Source organism: Misgurnus anguillicaudatus, chromosome 2 (assembly GCF_027580225.2).
Source record: "Misgurnus anguillicaudatus chromosome 2, ASM2758022v2, whole genome shotgun sequence".
Classification (NCBI taxonomy): Eukaryota; Metazoa; Chordata; class Actinopteri; order Cypriniformes; family Cobitidae; genus Misgurnus; species Misgurnus anguillicaudatus.
The window spans coordinates 43,193,195-43,205,007 of record NC_073338.2 but is presented as its reverse complement, the minus strand read 5'-3'; the positions used below and the strand labels follow the sequence as shown (position 1 = coordinate 43,205,007).

The 11,813-nt window shown below is 37.2% G+C and overlaps 1 protein-coding gene and 1 pseudogene across 1 annotated transcript; both read right to left on the bottom strand.

The window, feature by feature from the left end:
• LOC141350571 (NACHT, LRR and PYD domains-containing protein 1 homolog) overlaps positions 1-10,532 on the bottom strand; it is a 65,343-nt pseudogene extending 54,811 nt beyond the window's left edge.
• LOC141350573 (NACHT, LRR and PYD domains-containing protein 1 homolog) lies at positions 1,312-6,249 on the bottom strand. The gene is made up of 7 exons (XM_073856017.1): positions 6,189-6,249; positions 5,874-6,091; positions 5,438-5,491; positions 5,191-5,307; positions 2,767-2,917; positions 2,582-2,626; positions 1,312-2,480 (listed from the first exon to the last, which is right to left on the bottom strand). The coding sequence occupies exons 2-7, from the start codon at positions 5,973-5,975 to the stop codon at positions 2,203-2,205; spliced, it is 747 nt and encodes a 248-aa protein (XP_073712118.1). The 5' UTR covers positions 5,976-6,091; positions 6,189-6,249; the 3' UTR covers positions 1,312-2,202.
• Positions 10,533-11,813: the final 1,281 nt, after the last annotated feature.

Sequence of the window (11,813 nt, the reverse complement as noted above, 5' to 3'; positions counted from 1 at the left end):
AATGAACAAGGTTTGGATGAGAAAAAGAACACAGAGACTCAGAGACATCCGTTTGATCCTTGGTCAGGTTGATACCAAGTTAATTGACAAAATGATCTTGGTTGCTCTGCTGGTGCGCTCGCACGCTCTCTCTCTCTCTTTCTATTCATGTGATGTGAGGTGATGAAGCATTGCTAACACATCTAAACCCTTTACATGCCTGCACCACTAACATGTGGTAGAGATTCGCCAATTAAACAGCCAAAGTGACAAACCCTCGAGGCCACTGCTATGTCTGTACACTAACGCAGTGGTTCCCAAACTTTTTCAGCATGCGGCCCCCCTTGTGTACAGTGCATGTTTTCGCGGCCCCCCGAAATAAAATTTATGACAAAAACCGTTTTAAAATGTAATATTTTAATTAAACAAAACATATAAAATTATACCCAGTAGTGCTGTTGGTTAGTTGGCTTATTATTTTTTAGGTTTAATTACACAGAATTCATGATAAATGAATGTATTTAATAAAATGTCATAAAACTGGGGCCCCCCTGGCACCATCTCGGGGCCCCCAGTTTGAAAACCACTGCAGTAATGCATACTAGCGCTGACCCCTGTCACCATGGTAAAGCCAGATTATAACACCACTGACTATGACCATATCATCACAGTTTTAGCCTAACTTTTTATATGCAGTAAATTTATATAACAATCAAATTGTCATGTAATATCTTTATAGATGTTGCAGCTGCATGTGTATGTTCATTTTGTATTATGTCAATGGTATAAGGCAGTGATCTCAAACTGGGGGCGTGAAGTTCTTAAAAGCTTTGAAGGCATAGCTCTTGAATTGCTTTCACATTACTTTGATGTCATCTGTCTGCACAGCACCACAACTAAGACCATTTTAAAGAACAAAAACAAAATATGTTGGTTTCAGTTCAGCTGTTTGTGTGGATGACAATCGGTGTGAAATACAGGTAGAAATTTGATTTAAAGACACAAAGGTTTCTGCAGCAAAGCACCACTGGTCTTACACATTGAGATGAATAACTAAAGGGATTTTGGCCTATATGCGTGACCCCATATTCATACCTCTGTGAAACAGGTTGAACAATTTCCTGTTCCTACAGTCACCAAAAAAAATCTATGGAAATTTACTCAAAAATATTTGGCTCATTCATAGAGATTTATAAAGAAATTTACGTTACGTTCTAGCTCCCAAAGGGAGGGGAGCCTGACAACCCACTACTCAGGACCACCGATGCAAGAAGGGAGGCATGGAATTGCGGCACGAGAAAAGGACACAAAAACCAAATACCGTATAAAACAAAGCTTTTATTTTTGTACAATACTAATGTGAATAATAAACAATAATAACTTCCTGGGAAATGGGGAGGGTTGGACAGACAAAGCAAAAAAATAAACAAAAATCCCCACCCCTAACCTGTACTGTCTTCCAATAGATTATAAAAATCCCTGCCTGGCACACGGTCAAGGCGCACTAACCAAACTTACAGCTGGTGGTCCGCCCAGATCTACCTAGTGTTTCTAGACAGAGAAATATACCTACGGATGATATGTATACCCCAGGGTAGCTCTAAATCTACTCCCCAACTCCCTGTAAAAAAAGAAAGATAATTAACACAAAATATAATGTTCCACAAACAAAAAATTCTCCCTCCTGCTGCTACAAATTCCAAAAATATGGAACACAAGCTAGGTTTATGAACACACAAAATAGTTTGAAAACTATTGTAAATGTTAAATACTTATATCAAAATGTCAGAAAATTGCTAAATGTCATACATATCCCCACATAAGGTACAACCAAAACCAGCAGCAGCAGAGAGAGTGAACTGGTCCAAAACTGGTCTTTTTAAAGAGCCCAGCCAGCTGCAGCCACTGATGAGTAGGTGGAGTTCCAGTTCCCAATCAGCTGTAGAACCACCAATCAGCTGCCGGAACTCTCACAGAAGCAATCTTGCCTGGTAAATAAAACATAAACACACAAACCACAAGCAATACTAAAACAAAAATGACTACAAAACGAACCCAGAACACTATGGACGTAACAGCGTGCATAAGCAAAAATCCACAGCAAAGTCCATATTTATAAAAACTGTCTTTAACATGAAACAGTGCTTTGTTCCACGTCAGGGTCTGAGCAGAGATGCAGAGATTTGAAACTATTTAGCTGCACACAATCTAACACTGTCTGTATTACTGAGCACTAGTGGATGATGAAGACTCTAAGCTCTCTACTAGATGAGGTTCCTTCTCCTTCAGTAGTTTGTAAAATTCTGCTTTTACAGCTGAACCTCCTGAGATCAGCACCATGTACAAGATTCTCATCTGTTTTCTGTGGGTATTCTCAGCGTGAACTTCACTCCACATTTCATCTGTAATCATCTTCTTTGACCTCAGACAGTCAGCTATCTCCATCACAGACGTGACTCTCTGAATGAGTTCATCTCTATTGTTGTCCACAAATTCTGATTCTGATTCAAGCAGAAAAATATCAAGACACTTGTTATAAGAGTTGATACATTTATGATATAAATAAAATAATATTGAATAGTGAAAATGTAGGATTCAATACCCATGTCCTTTATGTTAGCAGTAGAGTCAGTACTGGAACCTGATTCTATTGAAATAAAACAAAACATTTGATCACGGAGAGATCTCGAACATCATGAACATCTTAACAAATGAAAAGTAAGTGAGCTGCTTAAAAATCTAAATAAAATTTCAACAACAAGCTTTATTTACAGATAAGTTTTATACCTGTAAAAAAGATTTGGCGTGGTGTCCAAACTGTTGTCTCTTCATCGGTTTTATCCAACAGACCGAGCTTTATCTCCTCAATGTTTACATCCAGAATCACTTCAAATGTGGGATGAAAGTTTGGGTCGAAATCAAACTCAAACAATTCATTCTGAAAAATGAAAATTGGGATTAACTAGATATATGTTTTTAAGCACACATTTTCCTCAATTCAACTGAATTCAATCTGATTGCCGATAATGAAAGTACTATTTATACGGTATACCCTTAAACAATAAAACCTTTATTAAATATTTCAAATCAAAACTTATTTAAAACAGTTTTTTTATTATCATACATGTACATTATAAACATCCTGAATAAAACTTTGCCAGATCTGCATAACAAAACCAGTGCAATGGTCATTCAAAACTAGTCAGAATACCACAGATTTGGCAACATTGTCAAGCGTTCCTACATGTTGAATGAGTGACTCCGGGAGGGGCGGCCACCACAGCAGCAAGCAGGCTCTTAATTGGTTAACGCGACACAAAAAGTACTGCGCAGGGCTCAAAATTAACTTTTTTATTTGGTAGCACTGGTGCTCCCAACTTTAAAGAGTTAGGAGCACCAGCAAAAATTTAGGCGCATCCATCCAAAAATTAAAAAGCACCACAACTACAATGTAAATGTTAATAGATTTATTTTATTAAAAATAAAACACCACCACCGGGCTTTACACATCCTATGGCCAGCATTTAAAAGTTGGTCTTCTATTTTATTTTATTTTTTGCTGCATAAATTCCTAAATTAATACCCAAATGCTGTTGAAATAGTATAGCAGCAATAATAATTTAACAATTACAGGTAACATGATTAAGATTACAATATAAAATCTTGCAAACACGTAAAACACTGATTAATTGTGACATTACAAAAGTGACCCTAATATAGAAGGCTAATATATATTGGTATTGATAACTGCATTACCAGGATGCTTTTAATACTAGATAGGCAATGCTTTAAAAAATACAACAAAAACATACCATCAGCATTGTCGTATTCCACAGCAACATGGACCACAAGGATGTTTGTCGAATGTCCATTCACCAGCGCATGCGCACATACACCATCAAACACACTTTGACAGACAGGTCGGTGTCTCCATCAATAATAAACACATTTGTCATGACACGTCTTGTGTTTTTGGCACTTTCGCCATGTTTAAGCAAGGTACGTCTGGCGCTTAAAATGTTTTGATTCCGCCATTAACGCCGTTTTACAGGATTTACAGTAAACACAGTAAGTTACATTTTCATAGCGGAGACACTCGAAATCTTTAAGCCACTCTCTCTGAAAGGTTTAACGTCAACTCGTATTTTCCGGTGGTGGAGTTACATTTGAATCCGGATCGTCGTCAAAAAATACAGTAATAACCTTGGCTGTAATCGGCTCGCTCTCGTCATGCTCGCGACGCGTATGTCTTTTCACATTTCCGCGCTTCAACAAGGAATGACTGACGCTCATATTAGCCAATCTGCGGTCTTCATTAAACGCAAGAACTTAATGGTGAAATTTGATTGGTTATGTATCGTTGGAGAGAACACTGAACCTGGGACAGCGCCAGCACGCAGGATCACAATCAACTCGCATCACAACAAAATGGGCAGTCGCACAAATGCTCCCAAATATATTTTAAGGTCGCACAGATTAAATTTCGGTCGCATATGCGACCAAAATGGTCGCAATTTCGAGCCCTGACTGCGTCAGACGGTCAGTTTGCGCGAATGGCGCGAATTGAGCATCTGGCGCGGTAGACGGAATTGAGTCTATCGCACCGCGCCAAATGCCTCATCCGCGACGTGAGACCTCCAGACACGCGTCAACGCATCTTCACATTGACTTAACATTGAAATCACACGCATTTAACGCATCTACCACGGCTGGTCTAAACGCAGCATCAGACAGAGTTTAGATTAATCCAGGACTTGGCTTTAGTTATGTTAGGAGAGTAGTTTTGACAAACATGCCTTACAAAAAACATTTTTGGTTTGCATATTGAGACAAAACAATGGCACAGACATATTTTAAGATACTATACCGCTATATTTACTATTTTAAAGATACTATATCGCAACATGTTTTTTAAATTAAGGCAGTTTAAACATGCTATTTAGTCTAGGATAAGCCTTGTCTGGGAAACCACCCAAAGATGTCAAAGACATGAACATATTATACAGCAGGTACTTTAGGTGGGATCATTACTTACATGATCAATTAAGGTGTCTACATGACAGTTACATCTACAAAAAGATGTTTTGCATTGAAACATAGCTAATGATAAATTACACATTATGTAAGAACTGTGCTAAAACCTCAAAAACCCCAATAAAATACTAAATTAAGTTAGATCTGTTTTAAAGTATCTCATAGTCATAACATTACCATTGGTTGTACTTTAAGTCCCTCTGGTAGACAACACAGACTGTACTCTCTACCTGGAGTCAGACGACATTTTGAACTGGTCTGAATGTGACGATTCTCCTTGTGTTGAATTTTTACCTTAATGAAAGAACAAAGAAGTTGTCAATTTCAGTTATGAAAGTCATATTTCACTGCATGAACCATTTGCATAGGAGAAAATATATCAATATTGAAGCAACAATAACACTTGCAGTTAGGCGTGCAGTACCTCTGACAGCGGGACATTCCTTGGAAGCAAATGGACATCCAGTATTTTCTCTTTCTGTTTCACAGATGTTGGACGGACAAAAAACAACACTTGGGACCGAACAGGAGACTCAGGGTATATGATCTTTTTTATGAGTCCAAACAGAGAAAACTCAGTGATATTAATAATCACATGAGTGCTGCTCACATTGAGTGGCTGCAACACTTCTACATTATCACCAGTGATGTGTGCTACAGCCAAACTGACTTTATTCTCCTCTGAAAAAGACATTTAACAATTTGAAGACCGTTTAAAGTGATTTAATCAAATAGATGTGTTATTTTAAAATGCAATTTTAACATGTCATATATCTGAAAGGTCGTGTACATACCCCAGAGCACAATGCACGGTGAGGCTTGTGTACAGGTACCCCATTATGATCAATGCACAGACATACCTGAGAAAATTTCACAGTGTGGGAGATGCAGTTGTGAGATTGAACCTTCAAAACAGTCAATGTTGTACAAGGGACCTGCAGGCTGCATCTGACCCAAACCATCTAAGCGCCGTTGGTCCCAGGGCACGATTTTATACAACATCTCTCCTTCACCCTCCATCACAAACACAAGGTTTGTCAAACTGCACTGAAACTGACCAGCATGTGGAGAAACAAACCTAGAGGACGAAAATACATCATTGAGGATTTAGGTGTTTTTTTTAGAAAACTCTCAGCACTATGAACAACTGAATATATAATATGAATGTTGTATACCTGTGTGTATTTTCTCCTTTGACTTCATCACTATCAGTGAGTTCAGGTGTGAATATGGAGGTCTGCATTGAAGAAAGAAACAAAACAATTTATTTTGTTGAATATGCCATTTTATATTGGTAAATTATAATTCCCAATTGTATTATTTTTATCTTAACATATTAATATTTTAATATAAACGTTAAATGTTACATTGGCCTAATCTCTGGCCTAATCACATCCGTGCTGATATAGTGTAATATCACATTCCTACTCAAACAATATAGCGTTATTAACAAGATGTGGTACTGATATTACCATGAATGAGATAAATCCAATGCTCAATAAATAAAAAATACTAGATATGAAGACTGACAAATTAATTCTCTAGCGGAGGATCTTTGTACAGTCTCGTAAGGCACTTGCCAACCTGTGCGCATGTGCAGAAGGGCAACCTCAAAAATGTGTACTTGAGAAACAAAAGTTGATGTCAGATTTAATTGTTGTTCAGAAATAGTTTTTATATCTTAGTGTGATTTCAGGGAGCAATTGATATCTGTCTCTATTCAGGTAGTTAGGATTTTCGTCCCAGGGGAGTTTCAAACATGACCACAAAGTGGTGCAACTTCCCTAAAAGGACTTTGGTGAGACTCACCGTTGGTCCAGGTGCTTGTAATGTTGAGGAAGACACAGACACCAGAACCTCTTCCACTATAAAACAAAACTGAATTTACATGTTGTACATGTTGTGTAAAACAATGACAGGGTTGCTCAAAAACATAAAATACTAAACCTAATCTCTTTTTATTCATAGCTGCTGCTGGATGCTGCTCAAATTCCTGCCAAGCCACAGATCACAACTCAACAGTTTACATTTATACATTTACAGGATGTTTATTAACTAATGAAGCCCTTTATAACCTTTCATTTCGCCCTGATGTGCCATATGCCAACCTCAGTGCAATAAAAGGGTAACGTATGCGTCACTGCGCAGACCAATTGATTTAAAAATATCAAAATACTGCGAGAATGAGTTGCTTCAGTTACAGAAAACAATGAGGTTATTGTCACAGTATCAATTGGTTTAAGTTATTATTGGTTTATATTATTGGTAGTATTGCAAACAGCAGTCATTTAGTAAAAAAAATCCTTACTGTATTCTGTCTTCAGTTCCTCCTCTGTTGAATCTTTGTCACGTTTAAGCAACACAGATTTCCTCCAGCTAAAGAGAATAACAGTGTGCAGTTTACAGCAAAGTTGTTTGTGTGCCATTTGTTGGTATTTCTCTTTTGGAAAGAAATAAAGATTCAACAAATGAAACAGAAAACAGACAGATTAAACTCTTACATGTTGAGCATCCAATCCATGTCCGTTAATGATTCCTGTAGGGTCTGGATTACCTCCTGTTGTAATGTCAATATGGCTTTTATCCTGAAACCAAAACATTTGCCTTTAAAATTTCTTTATCACTTTTCACTCTAGATTGACGATTAATGATTATTAAAAGATTTTAATACAAATATAAGATATACAACCGAAATCTTACACAAGTTCACTGAGACTGGGACAGGTCTGGATGAGGGTAATAATTGTGTGGACCAGTGTGATACTCAAGATGTCCACCTGCAGATGAACTTTCCTTAAACCAGATGAAGAGCGCAGGACTCGTATGAGAGCAACAACCTCTTTATCAGAACCTTCAGGTCTGTGATAATAAAACACAGAAAGTAGAAACAGAAAGAAAAACATTTAAGCAAAACATTAAGAAGCAGTAAATTGTATATTTTAAAAAAAAAACTAGAGTCAAGTTTCTCACTCTTGTGTACATCTCATGAACGTCTGCAGAACGTCTCTCCAGTTTATTGTGCAAATTGCGGGACGAGGACAAATCAGAGTTAAATCTAAGGGTATTGGTCTATTTATTGAGATTTTGGAGCAGCTAATGGACAATCTGCAATACAAACAGCGAAACAAACTTTAATTTTGGCCTGTGCTAAACATCAAGTCTTGCATATAAATTTAAAAATATAAACTTTGTATCAGTGGCATGAATGAATGATGTGATGTTAAACGATTATAGTTTCTTACGTAACGACACCATCTTCAACTGATCCAATGATCTCTGGACAGCTTCTGTTCTTGGTTTTATCCACTTTTATCCTGACAATTAAAATAAGTATTTCCATTAAATAATTACAGAACTGCATCTGTGTTGGCAATAAATGGCATAATATTCACTGTAATGTCCATTACTGGCATACTTTCTGCATGTAATACAATAATGCTTATATGTTTACAATAATTTTAATCCATTACATCAGCTGATTCATAATCTTTCCGTCTCCAAGAGCCAAGATGAAATCCCCAACATCATCTGAAATGTGATGAACTATCAACCTTTGAAAGTGAACAGAGACATTATCAGACACTCTTGCTGTTTGCTCAATGTAAGGCGTATGTTTCATGTTTAACATCAAAACTAACATGATCTAACTAAATTATGAAAATCTTAAGTATTGTTAAGTATTTAATGTGTTGCATGATCAAACAAACAGTCTGATCTTCACTCACCACAGCTCTTCACAACTACACAATGCAGGCTGAAGTATCTTCAGATGATCAGATGTAACATTGAGTCTCAGGTTTCTGATACGTTCACAGCACTGTAAACAAAACTGCAGCACCCAGCAGTCTGTCTTGTTTAGGGAAATGTTGGAAAGATCTAGAATCAAATCTTTTAAAACTTTCCCAATGAAGGTCTTGTCATGAAGCTCATAGAGACAATGAAGAATGAACATCATGTTTTCATGTTGATATCTCAGTAAACACTGATGGATCCATTCCTTCAGCTGGGTTTCTATGTTGATACTAACATTCACATTGTGCTTTTTAAAGAATGAGTCGATCATTTCATTCTTACAGAGACCACAGAGGAACAAAATCACAGACTGTAACTGCTTTGAACTTCTTATTTCTGAATCTCTGACTGAGAAGTCAGCAGCCGACCAACAGGACAAAGCCCATCCTCTCGCTACAGTATGAAGAAGCTCTCTGACTTTCTTCTGAGACTCATCTTCATCCAATAAGACAAAGTACAGAGCAGTGAAGAACTCCTGAAAGCTGAGATGTATGAATCTGTACATTGTCTCTTGCTGAATTCTTCTATCCAATAGGAATTTGTTCAAGAATGGATGGTTAACCGGATCTTGGACTGTTTCTTGGATGTTTTTCTCATCAAACAGAATTTGTTGTTCCAGCATCCCTCTCTCTGCCAGTTGACCCAGACTCTTCAGCAGGTTTGGGACAGACTCATTCAAACCCTGACAGTGATGTTCCAGTACAGTGGACACAAACTCAACATATATGGATGTGGTTGTTTCCAGACCTCTTATATCTGCACCATCATTGAATCTTTCTCTGATAACTGTGCAGATGATCCAGCAGATAACAGGAATGGAGCAGACAGTCAACAGGGTTTCATTTGACCCAACAGACTCATAAGCCTTCCTAAAGAGTTCCTCATCCTGAAAAAACTTCTGGAAGTACTCCTCTATCTTTTTTTAAGAAAAGCCAACAATCGTATTTGTGAAACATTGAGGTCTGTTGATCAAATTGTTCAGTCTCTGTGTAGCTGAAGATCTGGTGGTGACCAGCAGGAAAGAGTCAGGCAGGATTTGTCCCTTCAGCAGCGCACAAACAGAGACTTCAGGTGGTACTTTCTGGTGTAAATTAGTGGGTGGCGGTGTGTAAAGAATGTCTTGTGTGAATCTAAGCTCCTCAAATCCATCAATAATGAAGAGCACTTTTGACTCATGTAACATCTTTGAGATCTCATTTGAAGTTAAACTGCAACTCCAGCTCAAGAGATCAATCAAACTCATCTCTTCAGAAAAACACATCAGCTCTTCACACTTCAGATAAAAAACTAGATTAAATTTTGCTGGATATTTTCCAGATGCCCAGTCTAACATGATCCTTTGTGCTATGGATGATTTGCCGCTCCCAGAGCTTCCCTGGAGAATAACAGCTAATGGATTAAGTAAATCTCCAAAGAAGTGATCAACACAAACTTCAGTTACTGGAGGAAAAGGAAGCTCGTCTCGTTGAATGATCACAGGTTCAGTATACAAGGCTGCTTCTGACCGTTGATCACCAGAAAAGAAGGTTCTCGATCTCTCCATCTCATACATTTGTATAACTGACATCTTATATCGACCCACCATAATCCAAGGTGATGCAATGTTAAGGGCCCCCGATCCCTGCTCCATAAAAGAGAGGAAAAGCAGATCAAAAACATAAAGTGCATTTTCAGTTAACTTTTATTAAAACACTATAAAGTAGGAATGCACCGATAGGATTTGTTTTTGGTCCGATACCGATTTAAACAGACAACAACTGGGCGATACCGATGCCGATACCGATATTAAACACTTGTATACAATACTATACAGTTGGTCCATTAGCTTATTTCTGCATCAAATTAGTTTTACTGAACATTGATTGGATCTAATTAACATTCAACTGACCAACATAATAAGAGGAGGCACAAATTAAGCTAACAAATATAATAAGACAACATGACAACCTTCAAAGGTGGTTTTTGCTATTCAGCATTTCTTTTATTAACAACATTAACTCATTTTTTTTTTACATATAATGTATTTCTTTAATAAACATAAATAATGCCAGTGCTATTGCTTTACACAGAGTATAAATATTGCTACTTCAAAAAAAGTTGGACTTCTTTTCCCCCACTAAAGTGCAGTCTGTTTCTTTTATTGTCCAAAACATTTGAGCCAGCTCAACAAAGGTGTTCTGGCGGTGCTTAAGTATAGTGCACACCAGAACATTAAATAATTTTAATTGAACAACAGACATGCAACTCATTGCCTTTATGCGGTTAATTAATAAACAATCGGTATTTACCTTTCTCGTGCTATTGCCGATATGCCGATGGTTTCAAATTCATCAAAAATCGTCAGATAAATATCGGCGGCCGATACATCGGTGCATCATTACTGTAAAGTAATGACGAGTATACAGTACTTAGAAAATGTATGGAAACTTATTGCCTAAAAATGATCAAGCAAATAAGTTCAAAACGTACTACAACTTTGTACTTTTTGTGTATTTTTAAAGTTAACAAAATAACTTAGTACTGATAACTTAGTTTGTCAAGTTCATCACTTAAATTTAGATTTAAGTTAAGTAAACCAAACTCAAACAAAATCGTTAACCTCACAATTCTCCAATTCATATTACTAGAAAAATATGTGGAAACTGATTACCTTACATTTCTCAAGTAACCCTCATTCACAATAGGAAGACACATTGTAAATAAAATTAGTTGGCGGAGCCAGGGGGTGGCAACGGCCACCATGAACATAATCATATCCACCCCACTGGCCACCCCACTCATAATGGCATTTTTAAAAACTAACATAACTTTTAAACACTAAAGAAAACTCGATCATGTCTACTATCATATTTGAACTGCAAAACTCTCTAAGACCAGCTAATGCTGGTCTTAGCTATATTTTCCAGTAGGGAGATAATAAACACATAATGGACTTAAATTTTAGGAATCTGTATTACAATGAGAATCTCTTCCATCGCACCTATGCGACAGCTGATTTGAATGTGACA

What these genes read in the sequence shown, in the direction of transcription:
- LOC141350573 (XM_073856017.1), bottom strand. Translation starts at nt 5,975, where the DNA reads ATGGTTTGGGTCAGATGCAGCCTGCAGGTCCCTTGTACAACATTGACT. An exon ending in GACTTAAAGTACAACCAATG is followed by an intron (nt 2,918 to 5,190) that starts GTAATGTTATGA and finishes TTCATTTTTCAG; the next exon opens with AATGAATTGTTTGAGTTTGA. An exon ending in ACGCCAAATCTTTTTTACAG is followed by an intron (nt 2,627 to 2,766) that starts GTATAAAACTTA and finishes TTATTTCAATAG; the next exon opens with AATCAGGTTCCAGTACTGAC.